General features: G+C 35.9%; 3 protein-coding genes and 1 non-coding gene across 15 annotated transcripts; 3 read left to right on the forward strand and 1 right to left on the reverse strand.

The window, feature by feature from the left end:
• Positions 1-612: 612 nt before the first annotated feature.
• Positions 613-3,708, forward strand: LOC103487964 (uncharacterized protein At1g01500). Of its 10 annotated transcripts, none has more exons than XM_008446487.3 (4): positions 666-1,100; positions 1,206-1,334; positions 1,904-2,706; positions 3,221-3,708. In XM_008446487.3, the coding sequence occupies exons 3-4, from the start codon at positions 2,002-2,004 to the stop codon at positions 3,449-3,451; spliced, it is 936 nt and encodes a 311-aa protein (XP_008444709.1). In that variant the 5' UTR covers positions 666-1,100; positions 1,206-1,334; positions 1,904-2,001; the 3' UTR covers positions 3,452-3,708. The 10 variants fall into 10 exon arrangements, with proteins under 10 accessions (XP_050938340.1, XP_050938339.1, XP_008444709.1 ...); XM_051082379.1 differs by having other exon boundaries at positions 692-1,100; positions 1,206-1,338; XM_051082383.1 differs by having other exon boundaries at positions 613-1,338.
• A 589-nt stretch (positions 3,709-4,297) lies between these two features.
• TRNAE-UUC (transfer RNA glutamic acid (anticodon UUC)) lies at positions 4,298-4,369 on the forward strand. Its single transcript has one exon. It is a non-coding gene; the product is annotated as a tRNA-Glu (tRNA).
• A 55-nt stretch (positions 4,370-4,424) lies between these two features.
• LOC103487962 (glucose-6-phosphate isomerase, cytosolic) lies at positions 4,425-11,371 on the forward strand. 3 transcript variants are annotated; one of them, XM_008446482.2, is made up of 24 exons: positions 4,425-4,614; positions 4,973-5,033; positions 5,113-5,189; positions 5,287-5,368; positions 5,447-5,494; positions 5,750-5,905; positions 5,978-6,074; positions 6,230-6,272; positions 6,512-6,579; positions 6,682-6,766; positions 7,499-7,547; positions 8,551-8,623; positions 8,723-8,783; positions 9,129-9,195; positions 9,383-9,439; positions 9,547-9,600; positions 9,677-9,805; positions 9,961-10,024; positions 10,113-10,186; positions 10,346-10,399; positions 10,475-10,543; positions 10,638-10,727; positions 10,847-10,954; positions 11,072-11,371. In XM_008446482.2, exons 2-24 carry the CDS (start codon positions 4,989-4,991, stop codon positions 11,120-11,122), a joined length of 1,701 nt encoding a protein of 566 aa, XP_008444704.1. In that variant the 5' UTR covers positions 4,425-4,614; positions 4,973-4,988; the 3' UTR covers positions 11,123-11,371. The 3 variants fall into 3 exon arrangements, with proteins under 3 accessions (XP_008444704.1, XP_008444705.1, XP_008444706.1); XM_008446483.3 differs by having other exon boundaries at positions 4,475-4,675; XM_008446484.3 differs by lacking the exon at positions 4,425-4,614 and adding an exon at positions 4,810-4,897.
• A 32-nt stretch (positions 11,372-11,403) lies between these two features.
• LOC103487963 (deoxyuridine 5'-triphosphate nucleotidohydrolase) lies at positions 11,404-12,773 on the reverse strand. The gene is made up of 3 exons (XM_008446485.3): positions 12,070-12,773; positions 11,907-11,998; positions 11,404-11,811 (listed from the first exon to the last, which is right to left on the reverse strand). Exons 1-3 carry the CDS (start codon positions 12,504-12,506, stop codon positions 11,567-11,569), a joined length of 774 nt encoding a protein of 257 aa, XP_008444707.1. The 5' UTR covers positions 12,507-12,773; the 3' UTR covers positions 11,404-11,566.
• Between the last annotated feature and the right edge of the window lie 1,303 nt (positions 12,774-14,076).

Consider the following 14,076-nt stretch of genomic DNA (forward strand, 5'->3'; position numbering starts at 1 on the left):
ATTGGATATACTATGGTTTGTTTATTTTTTAAGAATTTACAAATGTACAATAATTTGAATATACTTCACATGTATTTTTGATTTATAAGATTATATACCGTACAAATTTGTTTGCTAATAATTTTTAGGAATTACATCGGATAACAAAAATATCTTTAAAAAAGTAAATATGACAAATAATTAGATATATGAGAAACCTATACTCTCTCAAATTTTTTATTTTTTGTAATTTAATGTTGACAATATGACAAATAATTAGATATAGCAATTAGATTCAAAATAATTAGGTATATAACAACATTCTAAAAAATTTGGAAATATAATAAAATTTGTCAAAATCTATCACTGATAAACACTGTTTTAAATATTAATCGAAATATACTATAAGAGTTCAGTGCTATATTTACGATTTTTTAAAAATGTTGCTAGAAGTTGAAATTCCTACGGTTATAATTTTCGTTAGATATATGATACGTCCCGCGTAACATTTTGAGTTACGGACGGCCCATGGGCTTTCTTGGATTACAAGCCTTCGTAACACGTGGCCCATTAACATTGACAATGGTCCTAACGCCGTCCCACGAACCGCGCTATGGTTTCGGTCATTGTCACCAACCTTTGAGCGTCAACGCTCTGCTCTTGCGCCACTACGTACTTTTTGTTAATGGATAAGATCGATCTCTCCCATATTTTCCCCATCTCCTCTTCTCTTTTCTTTCTTCAGATTTACTTCTTCGGGGTAATTTCCCATCACTTTCTTCAGAGAAACGGGTAGTTTTCTTTCTCACTTCCAACTCTTCCCACAAGTTTCTGGATAGTGATCCCACTTTCATCATTTTTATACTTTTTCATGTAGACCCACCTCAATGCTTCAGCTTAATTTCGATTAATAATCGTTTCTAAGCGTCAGATTTTCAATTGGGTAACGAGGGACCCGGTAATTTGTTTCTGTGGTGGGTGCTGCCTACTCGCTATTGGGTTGGAATCAAAAGCTTTAATCGCGTAGCTTTGAAAGCGATTTGAGGACAATCTTCGAACAAGCAGAAGGATTCCTATAGATATTAGTCTTTGTCGAGATTTTGAGTGCTGGATTTTGACGTGTGAGTTTATTTTTCTACGTATTTATCCAACTGTCAAAGGGGGTTTTGATTTGTCTCTGTTTTTTCCTTTTTAATTTTATTTTTGGGTTCGTTGTAATTCTCAAGCAATACAGACCAAGGGTTTCTTGGCTGGTTCTATCTCGTGTGATGTGGGTTTGTTGGATTTGCTGGAGGTTGGCTGGTTCTTGGAGGAGACGATCAATACAGAAATTTTAAGCCAAAACGTTTTGTCAGGTTAGTAAGAAGTTCAATTTGATTAAATTTAGCCAAAAAGAGATCTGGGTCTTTTCTTTTTCATTAGAACTATTTGGGATTAGTGAATTGGCAATATGTAAGTTCGTGTCGGGTGGATTCGCTTTCTTCTAACGGCTTCTATATTTCCAAATCTAAGGAGTTTCATCTGTATTTTCTTAGTTAATCTCTCTTTCAATTTGCTTACATCCACAGGTCATAGCTTATAAGTATACTACTGATGGAATTCGTTACATAGTCTGTTTCTTATCCTCTTTGTTTGGATACTTGGATCTCATTCAACTGGTGTTTGTTGGGGTTGGTTTGGCCATTTGATTTGAGTTTGCCTGAATTAGAACTTCTTTTATTTTGATTTTGACTCCTCTTAATTCAAGGGTTTTCTATTCCTGAATTTTCTATTTATGAACTTGTTTACCTGTCGTTGTGGATGCATGCATATGGTGCTCATCGTTATCGTTTGGAATTGAGACTTTCTGTTTGTTTTTCTTAACTTAAAAGAAAATATCAATTTGTTTCTTCTTTTAATGATATTAGCAATATGTATGTTTCAGGGTTGAATTGTGAGACAACCTAGATTTGCCCTTTGATCTATTCTTGGACGATTGCTCTCATGTTGTAGCCATTTCGATAAGTTTGAGCTCCTTTAACCATGGAGGGTGCCGTTGAGACACCACCAAAAGTTGAATCGATTGATAATGAACTTCAACTTGCAAGATTCTCTCGTCATCAGCCTCGTGTTAAAGCCTACTCATCATCCTGGCTTGATTTGAGAGTCTTCTATGTTAGGATCAGTAATTTCCAAGTGGACAACTTGACGCCCGAGTTCCTCACACTCAACCATATCCCTCTCAGCCACGATACCCTTTTTGAGGTCAATGGTGTTAGATGTAGTAGTCACTCTGAGGGGGTCTCTTCCTCTCTTAGGAGAGATAGGGCTGATAAGAAATCCGAAGAAGTTACGTTTGTGACTACTGATAATATAAGGTTGAGTGGAAGTGTAAGATTTGAAGTATATGACCAGGAAGATTTGATTCTCTCTGGGATTCTAGAGATGTCAAATTGTAATGGTTTATTAGGGGGATCAAAAGGCAATGCGAAGAAGTGGCACATGAGTTGTGAGTCGAAGTTGGGCGTTGGCTTCTTGAAGGGAAAGCATATGAATGGAGCTGAAACCTCTTCCCCAATAATTGAGGTTTATGTAGCTGGTAGCTTCTCCGGAAATCCTATCATCTTGACCAGAACTTTGCATCTAAGCTCCCGAAAGAAGCAGAGTTGGAAATCCATGTTGGATGTCATACCAGAATCTGAGACACCTGAATCTAATGAAGATCAATTTCCAGAATATGATTTACAGGTACATCACTGATACTCTGAGTTTGGCCACTTGAGATTTCAATTCCCTGCCAGTTTGTTTACACAAATATTGGCTCTGTTAACCTTCTTCGGATTAGATTGATTTCTTTATGGCCAAGTTAAATTTATGAGCGAATGTCTACACTCTATTGCGAACTGACCTACACACAAAAGTGTCTTAATTATATTCCATGCTTGATGATATCGTACAAGTCAAATTCAAGGGTATGCACCTACTTGTTTATAAAGAAAATTTACCCCTGATTTTCATCCAGTGTGGTTGGTAGCCTTTTCATTTTAAATTGATCATCATTTTCTGCCTACTATAATGCTACGTTCTTTGGGTTTCAGCCGATATTCTTCTCTGATAGCTAAATCTTTCTTGGGTTCAACTGTCATCTTAATTTGTAATCGGCACCAAGTGTCAGCTCGGCTTATCTTACTTGATTATGATGTTGATTGATCTGCTGTACTTTTGGCCTTCACACCCTGAAATATCCATTTACTTCTTGTAGGCCACAGAATATGTAAGATACAAACAGGAAATCGACAACGACTACAACATGTATTGGAAAAGGAGAGAATATTTAGACAATGAAGATGGTGAACTCTCCTGGTTTAATGCAGGCGTGAGAGTTGGTGTTGGTATAGGGCTTGGTGTTTGTTTAGGAATTGGTGTGGGAGTTGGCTTGCTCGTCCGTACCTACCGAGCGACTACTCGAAACTTCTCGAGGAGGTTCATTTGACAAATCCAACAGTCACTGAAGTTTTTTTTTTTCTTTCTTTTGTTTTTTGTAGTGGAGACTCGTGTAGCTGAAATTTTGATTGTGTAAAACTTGTATGTTTAAAGAAAGTGATGGAGCATTACTTATTTGTCCATTAAGAGGAACAATGAGATGATTTGATCGTTGTAAGCTTTGTAATGCCTTTGTCTGCATGTATAGTAGTGTGATTCTGTTGTATGGAAACAGCAAAATGATAATTTAACTTTCTAGTTTAATTATTCCTTTTCTTTTTTAATGCGAGGGGGAATTTGGATCCTTCAACCTTTTTTAACATTAAACAAATGTTAAAAGTAAGAATAAAATATTTTAGAAATAAGTAGATTAGATAAAGCTTTTTAGATTTTAGCTTTTTCCCTCAATGGCTCAACCACCTCAATTTTATATTTTGTATTAATTTATTATTGTTTTCACAACTATTTTGAATTTTAATTGGTTTGATTTCTTGTAACATTTATTAAAATAGTTTGTGTGTGTATTTTCAAATAGTTATACTGTACCAAGTTGTATATTAAAATAGATTGTCTTAAATTTTTAAAAAATCATTGGAAATGTTTTGAAATATACCAGTTAAATGGTTTTTTTCTTTTTTCAAACTAAATTTAGTATGAATATAAACACAAAAATTGAAAATTAATTGATATAAATGATAAACTTGTTGAAAATATTTATAAAATATAACATTATATTAAAACGAATATGTAGTTCATTGTATCAAAAACATTAAATTTTATGGTTTAAAATTAAAATTGTCCAAATACTGATATTTTCTTTATTATTAAATTAACTAATCATCTTATCATCAAATCATCCGTTGTCGTCCAGCGGTTAGGATATCTGGCTTTCACCCAGGAGACCCGGGTTCGATTCCCGGCAACGGAATTTTGTTTTTATATTTACTCAAATTTGATGACCTAATAGCTGAAAGTGAAAACCAGCACGGACCATGCGCGCTCTTTCCACGTGACGACACAACGCCGATCTCACGTGGCATTTCCGACCCGAAGCCCACAGACCTCCACTCACCACCTCCCATGGTTTCGCTCTTCAGAAACTAAAATACTTCTGCTTTTGCAATTCCCCATCGCCGTAATCCCCCAATACAACATTCTCTTCATCTCTCTCAGGTGATTTCAGCTCTCTCCATCTCTTTCAAACTTGGAATTCCACCTCGGAATCGAACCTAATGTTTGTGTCCTCTTTTTCTGTATTCGTCGTATATCTTTACATATTCCAATCCTCTTTTCTTCTTTTTATTTTTCTTTCTCTGAATAAGAATCTTTCCCTATCTATGCTACATCAATGTCTTGATTCCTCTACTGCTTTTTCATCTTGAAAGTTCTATGAACAAGTTTGGTTTTCTGAATGTTATGCTCTTTTTTTTCGGTCGTTTTGGTATTTGAATGTTCTGTAAGTTGTCGAATCTTGTGATAACTTTCAACTGAAGGAAAACAAATCTTGATTTTCAATTACCAATTGTTGCAGGTGATTTCTGATTGAAATGGCTTCTCTAATCTCTGACACCGATGCATGGAAGAATCTGAAGGTACTTGGATTGGTTGGACTGGAGTTGAATTTACGCTTGTTATGTGATATCATAATGCTGAAGATTATCTTGGCTGCAGGCTCATGTTGAGGACATTAACAAGACCCATCTACGTGATTTGATGAGCGATGCTGCCAGATGCAATTCCTTGATGGTGTAGGATGACATCTTTTGGTTCTACATAATTGTGCTTGATATGCTTTAATTTGATAACACGTTTCGTTGATGAATGATAGTGCTAATTTTTTGTCAGTGAGTATGATGGGATTTTGTTGGATTATTCACGACAAAGGGTCAACTCTGACACCATTGGAAAGCTCTTCAAATTGGCAGAGGTGAGTTTTGGTCACTGTTATTACTGTGTTGTGGAAGTTGTTGTTCTCTGATATCTTTTTCCCGTTCGTCAAATCCAGGCGGCAAATCTCAAGGAAAAAATTAATCGGATGTACAATGGGGAACATGTAAGTGCAGGTTTTCTTATCATTTCCAGTTCGTGTGGAAGTTTTTGTGCAATCAATAGTAATGATCTAGCCCAGTAGTCTTCTTTTATTCAGGAAGCAAATGTTGGCATTTTATGTATTTATTTCTGAATGAAAAAGTTGTTAAGCTCGTCTCTTCCTTGTTCAAGAGCATCTAAAATCTGTATTATCAAGACTTCAACGTTGCAAAAATAGATGATAACTGTTCTTTCTATCCTCGGTTTTTGTGGCTTATAGATAAACAGCACAGAAAATAGGGCAGTCCTGCATGTTGCTCTTCGTGCAGCTAGAGATGCAACAATACAAAGTAACGGAAAGAATGTTGTGCCTGATGTTTGGAACGTTCTTGATAAGATTCAGGATTTCTCTGAGAAAGTTCGCAATGGTTCTTGGGTAAATCTTTGCTCTTTATTATTCATTGGCTCCAATACCCTTTGCACTTCTAATACTTTACAAGTTTGGTAGGTTGGAGCCACAGGAAAACCTTTGAAGGACGTTGTCGCTATTGGCATTGGTGGCAGCTTCTTGGGGCCTCTGTTTGTGCACACTGCACTTCAAACAGGTTGAGAAAAGATTTCTTCTTCTAGTCTATTTTTATTATTGTAGTCCATTGTGTAGAGTTATCTCTAAAGTCAAAACTCATTCAATTAGTTTCTTTGAGTAGAACCATCTCCTAAGGCTTTACTGATTTGTAGCTTATTTCAATGTTATTTTCAGATCCAGAGGCTATTAAATCTGCAGAAGGACGTCAATTACGTTTGTAAGTACTCTATTGCACTTTCTCTGTAATGATACAATGAAGTAATCTACTTTAGAGAACCTGGGATTTCATCTCATTGGAGAAGTTGTAAAAGGAGCAGGAATATTCAGAAACTACAAGAGTTCAGCTATTCAATAGATGAATTACAGATTTAAGATTTGTGGTTTTGCATTTTCACCATTTTGCGCTACTGGGAATCAAGCTGAAAAAGTTCATCATTTTCTGTGCTATGTTTGCAGTCTTGCTAATGTGGATCCCATTGATGTGGCAAAAAATATCACTGGTTTAAACCCTGAAACTACTTTGGGTAGGTTCTTTATTCATCAAGAGCATTGTCATTCAAATTTCCACTCTTCATAAACCGCAGTTACCTTCTTTATTTGTTTTTGCTGATTGAATATGTTTACAGTTGTGGTGGTTTCAAAGACTTTTACCACTGCTGAAACTATGTTAAATGCCCGGACACTAAGGGAGTGGATTTCTGCAGCTCTTGGGTTAGTAATTATCTACAATATTATTAAGGTCATTTTAGTATCGCTACTTCATACAGGCATTGCATGATATTCCTTTTGTAAATAGATTTGAGAGGTTGACATAGAAAAGGTAATGAATTAAGAGATAGCTAACTTCATAGAAGGTGGACTAACTTAAGTAAACAAATGATCACCTAAGATAGCTTAAAACTAACCCATGTAACTAACAAAAGTAAGCCTAGAGTGAGAGGAAATAAAAAAGAATGTAAAAATCAATTAGTTATGCCAAGATGAGTTCATCCACCTATTTGAGTTTATTGGGATGCTCACTCATTATTTATTACCACAGTTTTTAGATGTAAAAATTGTGAAGAGATCTCTTTTTGTGCTTGTTCGTGGAATCTACTACTAAATTGTTTGGGAATTTTTTAATATTGTCGAGTCAAGTGTTTTTGTGTTTCATCAAGTCTAATGCTGAACTGTTTGGGGAGTCATGTCGTTGAGTCTCGTGCATATAATTTGCTATACTTGCATCTGTTATTGGCTATATTAAAGATGAGAATTGATCACATGTCATTTATCCGTCAATTATTCACAACTCACCTATCCATTTTGGTGCATTTTTAAATGGTTTTGTACATTTTGGCAAATTGAGACAGAATTTCTTTTCCCTGATTTCATGGGGATAGAAGTACCATTTTGTTATTTCTCACAGACAAAGGCTGGATTATGACATATTTTCTTCAATCCCAGGCCTTCAGCTGTTGCAAAGCATATGGTAGCAGTTAGCACAAACCTCCCGGTATCTTTCTGATCCTTAAGTATTTTTGTTGTGGCTCCTCCATGCCTGACAACTTTCATGTTTATTTTGCTCAGGCATTATTTTAGTTGAAGCAAATGTTTCATTCTGTCCGATTTGTGTGCTTATCCTTACCTGCAGTTTGTACATTAAAAAATTTAAGTTCACAGCTGCTAACTTCAATTTTGAACTAAAATTTGTGCAAATCTTCTATTCAAACTTTCCGCCCCCAAGCTTGATTAAAGGACTCCTTCCTCAGCCACTTGGTTAGCATTTCAGGGATGCATGTTTTAGTTTTAGGTAGTGTTTTGTTAAGTGCGAAATGTTTTACAACCAACAGCCTTTTGGAGCTTAAGCTTGATTTGAAAATAAAATATGAGCTTCAGTGAGAGATGAGCCATAGTATCTATAATTTATGTTAAAAAAAACTAATAGTTCAGTGGCGAGTTAGAAAAAATTGCTAAAGATGTGAGCTTTATTTAGAAAATTATGTTTGGAATATTCACGTCAACAGACAATCTAAACATAGCTTAGTGGATAAGACACCAATTATAGTCTCAAAGATTTCTGGTGCCTAGCAATTATTGAAATAAACATATATTCACCTCCGCACCTTTCTTCATTAGTTCAAAAAAGGAGTGTAAAGAACGGAGGAGGAACAGGGGAAAAAAAGAAAGAAGAAGATGAAGAAAACAAGCCGTTGGAGTATGTGCCATGATGCCAAGTTGTCACTTCATCTCATACAAAGCAATGCACACTAGGGACGCCTTTCAAATCTTTGATTTTAATTATATCTCATCCCAACCTCGTTTTCACATGTATAATTTTCCTTTCTGCTATTTTCTGCCTTCTCCCATAGATTTTCGGCAGTGTTTTTCATCAATGATATTTGCTGGCTCATTTTGTCCTGCTTGAAGTTAAATAGTGTTTATAGGTTTTGTTCCTTGGATAAACTTTTATGGCTTTGCCACTTCCAGTAAACTTACCTATAAATTTGCTGTTGTAGCTTGTAGAGAAGTTTGGAATTGATCCTAATAATGCCTTTGCATTCTGGGACTGGGTTGGTGGACGATACAGTGGTAAACATTTCTCGCTCTTTGAAAATTCTTCTGTGTATGCTTATGTTTGCTATCTCATACGTCACAACAAAACTGTTAAAATGTGAAGTTCAATTGCAGTTTGCAGTGCTGTAGGAGTGTTGCCTTTGTCTCTTCAATATGGCTTCTCAGTTGTTGAAAAGTATGGTCCCTTGTTATTCTAACATATAGTTTTGTCTTTTGTTATCTCAACATGGATAATTTGAGAATTAATTTGATTTGGATTTTTCCCTCAAGTAATCTGATGTATCGGTACCTGTGTAACATCAAATGCTTACTTCCATTTTAGCTTACAACAGTTGAATCTATATTGAAAGATAACAAAAGAAAATGAAATTTTTTGAACTTCTGAAATTTAGTATACTAGTTGCTGAAGTCGTGTAATAAGAGTAACAAAAAATATATTATTTTCTGATCTAAAAAGATAATATATTATATTGATCCTTTTTAAGTTTGAGACGTCTTAGATGATGCATTTCTTACACAGATTCTTGAAGGGAGCTTCAAGCATTGACCAGCATTTCTACACCTCTCCTTTTGAGAAAAATATTCCAGTAAGTCTGTGTGAAGCTAAACAAAGTAGTTAACGTTTTGCCACTGATACGTTTCCCTCTCCTTTCCTGATTCTTCTCTCTTTCTTTTAGTTTTGGATGTATTTCTTTCTGTGTATTTGGTCAAAAGCTGTACATTTTCTTGTCTATATTATTTCCTAACATTTTAACCATATTGTAATTCCTTTAGGTGCTTTTGGGATTGTTGAGCGTATGGAATGTTTCTTTTCTTGGGCATGCTGCAAGAGTAAGTTTTAGCAAATTTGTTTTGAGGGTTTGTGAGAATATTTTCTCTTGTGAGCTTTAGTTATCTCTTATTCTTTGTCAATTCTATTGACGTCTATTACTTCCCAGGCCATCTTACCTTATTCCCAGGCTTTGGAGAAGTTTGCTCCACACATTCAGCAGGCATGCAGCTAAACTCTTCTTTGAGGAACTTTTTCGCTAGTGATAAATTCTAAAGGCTCATTCCACTGTACTCTAGGTTAGCATGGAGAGTAATGGCAAGGGTGTTTCAATTGATGGGGTTCCACTCCCTTTTGAGGCTGGAGAAATCGACTTTGGGGAACCTGGAACGAACGGCCAACACAGTTTTTACCAACTAATTCACCAAGTATGTATGGATATTTAAATTGTGCTCAAGTATGTATGTATGGATCTTGTTTTACAGCAAATGCTACTTTATGACCAGGGAGATTGTAAGTTCTGTTAGTTATTGCTATAAATTGATTGCTACGTTATCTGAACTATTTTCTTTTTAAATTCCAGGGGCGTGTTATTCCTTGTGATTTTATTGGTGTTGTGAAGAGCCAGCAACCCGTTTACTTAAAAGGTATTTGAGCCATATTTTAGTTTCAATCATAAAGAAGCCAGAATGAGCTTTTCTTATTGCAAATTCTAATTTCCCATTTGTCACATAGGTGAGGTCGTGAGTAATCATGATGAACTCATGTCGAACTTCTTTGCACAGCCAGATGCCCTAGCCTATGGGAAGGTCAGTTCTCACACTCTTCTATGAGAACTCTGAAAACGAACCATCTTCCATCCATACAATAATATGTATCTTTTATTTCTCCCTCCCCTGTTTGTGGAAATTGAGGTGTGATAACTTACTGTGTTCTTCCCGAACTAAAACATCCAACCACTTTTATAGACGCCAGAGCAATTGCATAAGGAGAATGTTCCAGAGCATCTTATTTCCCACAAGGTAACACTTAGATCTTTACTGCTATCTATCATTTTGAACTGGATTCAACAACCTAACTCTATTCCTTCCCTTCAGACATTTTCTGGAAATCGGCCTTCTCTCAGCATTCTTCTTCCATCATTAAGTGCTTACAACATTGGTCAGGTATCTCGTCTGTTTCAAAATACCCTATTTTTAAGGCTTTTTATTCAACCTACTTGCACCTTTTACATCGTGACTAATTATATTTAAACCACAGTTGCTAGCAATCTATGAACATAGAATTGCTGTAGAAGGATTTGTTTGGGGCATCAATTCCTTTGACCAGTGGGGAGTTGAATTGGGCAAGGTATGCTTTTCCATGATCATAACTCTTCACCCTCACTTTTCTTTTCTTTTTTTTCGTGATGGCTTAGGTTGCATGGGTTTTATTGGTACTAATATACGTTATGCCATGTGCGATTGCAGTCGCTTGCTACCCAGGTTCGGAAACAGCTCAATGCATCTAGAACAAAGGGACAACCAATTGAAGGCTTTAACCACAGTACAACAACATTGTTGAAAAGATATCTAGAGGTATGATTGATCATTCATCAAAGTGGTGGCGATGTTGGTATCTCTTCAATGTTCATAATTAGAATTACTCTTAAGGCACATCACATCTTATGATTTTGTTGGTATCTTACTTTGCAGGCAAGTTCAGATGTACCATCCGATCTTCCTACTCTTCTACCCCGAATTTAACTGCTGCTGATGACCAAGAATTTTGATATTGGATAACATAAACTTAATCGTATATTTTCCTACTACTTTAAATGTATTGATGAAGTTTATGCTGAGTAACTTATCCTTAAACTATGCCCCACAACTTTTAATAAGCACAAATTTTCTACATTACAATGTGTACTATTGCAGAGCCCACCATGATGGGGAACAGTTGCATTTGCCAGGCCTCGAAATGAAATAAATTGTTGAGAACGTTTGATTGCTAAACTTCAGTTGTTATATACCCTTCAATCTTCATGTTTTATATCTGAAAACTTGACCATTCATTGATAGAAATGGCTACAAAACAAAGTTCTTTTTCCTGACAATCATATATATGTTCAACAAAAAGTTTGATATAGCTTTTGAGATACAAAATGGGAAAAAGAACTGAAAATCTGCCATTTCTAAGGTGGAGATTTCTCAAACACCTGTGGAGCCAAAGCCACCTTCACCTCTGAGAGTGGAATCCAAATCCTCGACCTCCATCACCTCCGGCGTCACAATTTTCTCAAGAATCATCTGAGCGATCCTGTCGCCCGCTTTCACCTCAAAGTCCACATCGGAGTGATTGAACAGTATCACTCCCACAGGGCCTCTGTAATCAGCATCAATAACACCAGCACCAACATCGATCGCATGCTTCAAAGCCAAACCAGAGCGCGGCGCTGGCAAATAGCCAAAAACGCTTTAGTATCAATCTCCAGAAAACAACCAATGTGCGGGAAAGAAGGTGCGTAAAGGGTTAGCTGAGAAGAAATACCGATCCGAGCGTAAGTTCCTTCCGGAATCGCAATGCTCAAGTCAGTTGGAACCAGAACTTTCCCTCGAGCAGGGACCTTCGTCTCTACTGCACTGTATTAACGTACAAAAGAATCAAACAAACGAGTTCATAAAGATAGATAAAAAGATCTCAGATGACACACCTTGAAAGGTCGTAACCAGCGGAGAGAGCGGAGGCTCGCGATGGCAACACGGCTTTCTCAGACAGCTTTTTCACTCTGAGAAGCATCGATGACTTGCTAACATTTTCAGATTCGCCATTGTCGTGAGTAAGCTTCTGCACCTTGGGCGACCGCAACGATTCCTGAACTTCTGAAGTGCCGTTCTGCGCCATCTTTAGGGTTTGAGAGAAATAGGAATTGAACCTGAAATTGATGCGGTTGGATTTAGAATTGGAGGAAGATAAATGGGGTTTATATCTCGGAAGACGAGAAAGAAATGCTCCATTGTCGACAATGGCGCCAATATTTCCCGCCATTTTGCGTCGCGATCGCCTTGCGCACGGTCCGGTTTGAACGAAGTCAGTGGCCGAACCAAGTACACCGGTTTTCAATGCTTTTGAACCGGCCAACCCGAACATGCTCGGTCTCGGTTATTTTTTGGAGATTCAAATTCAATACGAATCTTACCGGAGCCGCGAAGAAGACGAAGGCGAAGGGGGTGATGGGCGGCTCCACGTGAACTTAACCCTCTACTCTAGGGTTTTCTTTTGTTTAATGGACTTTAAGGAAAATTGGGCTGCTGGGTTGCTTTGCACACCCTCTTACGGTGACTTTGTAGTCAGGGATGAACACAAGCCCAACACCCTAAAGTCAAGGGATTTGAATCTTGGTTCATCCCAAACTCTAGAGCAAATTGAACCTGTTGATTCGATGAATTGATTGGTTTTTGTTTTTCTCGTGAATATTAGCAATTCCTTAAAAATATACTTTAAAAGATGTGTTTGGATTAACTTATTACGCGTTTAGTTTTCAAAACAAATGATTCATACTTTAAGTCACTCAAACCAATTTTTACCAACAAAATTTAAGATGCTTTTTAACTATTTCTTTAATCTCTATCTTTTAACCATGTCCCTTATTTATTGGCTCTAAAGTGTTACCTTTCTCAAATTCTTTGAATTATGTTTTAAGACTTATTTTTTGTGTGTTGGGAAGGGAATCGAGATTCAAATCTATTTTTGTAATTCACTTTAATTTCTATTGGAGATATATAATAACTTAGTAAAATTTAATTTTGAGTACTACTATTGTCAGTCAATTGATGGTTTTTAGTTCATTTTGGTGTTATACTTTTAAAACGTTTATTTTAGGTCTTATGATTTCAAATATAATTAAAGGTTTGTGAACTTTTAAAGATTTACTATTTTAATAAATTAAAAATGAAAGTGGATAGACTCAAAAAGTAAAGTAATATATTAAAATGGTAACTTTCCAATTTTTTTACCAAAATAAACTAACGGTTAGGTATACTTTTATTGTGTGTTTTTTTTTTCAAGTTTAAGAGTGTTTTTAAAACCATGCATAAGCTTGGGCGTGGATTTTAGAAACAAATTAAGAGTTTACATCGAAAACTAACCAATAAGAGCATTTCTTAACTCAATTTAAATGTTCGGAACAAATGCAAAAATCACATATGTTCTAACCAAACTTTTAGCTATTTTATCATTATCAACTAGCATGTGTACTTGTGTATTGTCATTACCTCGTTAATCAAATCAAACGTGTCACTATAACATACTCAGCAAATATGTTTGTAAATTGTTGTAAATACAAATTTTTTTTACGACTTGGGGTAATCACGAGAGAATATAGCAAGACTATACTCGTTTAGACTTGTCGTGGATACAATTTTTTTTTAAGTCTGGGTACTAGTGTCGTAACCAAGAGATAATTGAACCTTTAACTTTGAGGTTGGTAGTAATATAGCGAGACTATACTTATTAAGACTTGCAAATGCAAATTCAAAGTGTATACAAACAATATAAAATAACTTAAACATTTGACCAACCATCACTTTAGTATTTGATACGTAGGCATGAATTGTTCGCATATAAGGAACAATAGGTAAGATATAGAAAAAAAAAATTTAAGCAGTGCATGTGATCAATTATAAAAAACCACGCCACTTATTCACATCTTACAACAATT

The sequence above is a fragment of the Cucumis melo genome, chromosome 3 (assembly GCF_025177605.1).
Source record: "Cucumis melo cultivar AY chromosome 3, USDA_Cmelo_AY_1.0, whole genome shotgun sequence".
NCBI lineage: Eukaryota > Viridiplantae > Streptophyta > Magnoliopsida > Cucurbitales > Cucurbitaceae > Cucumis > Cucumis melo.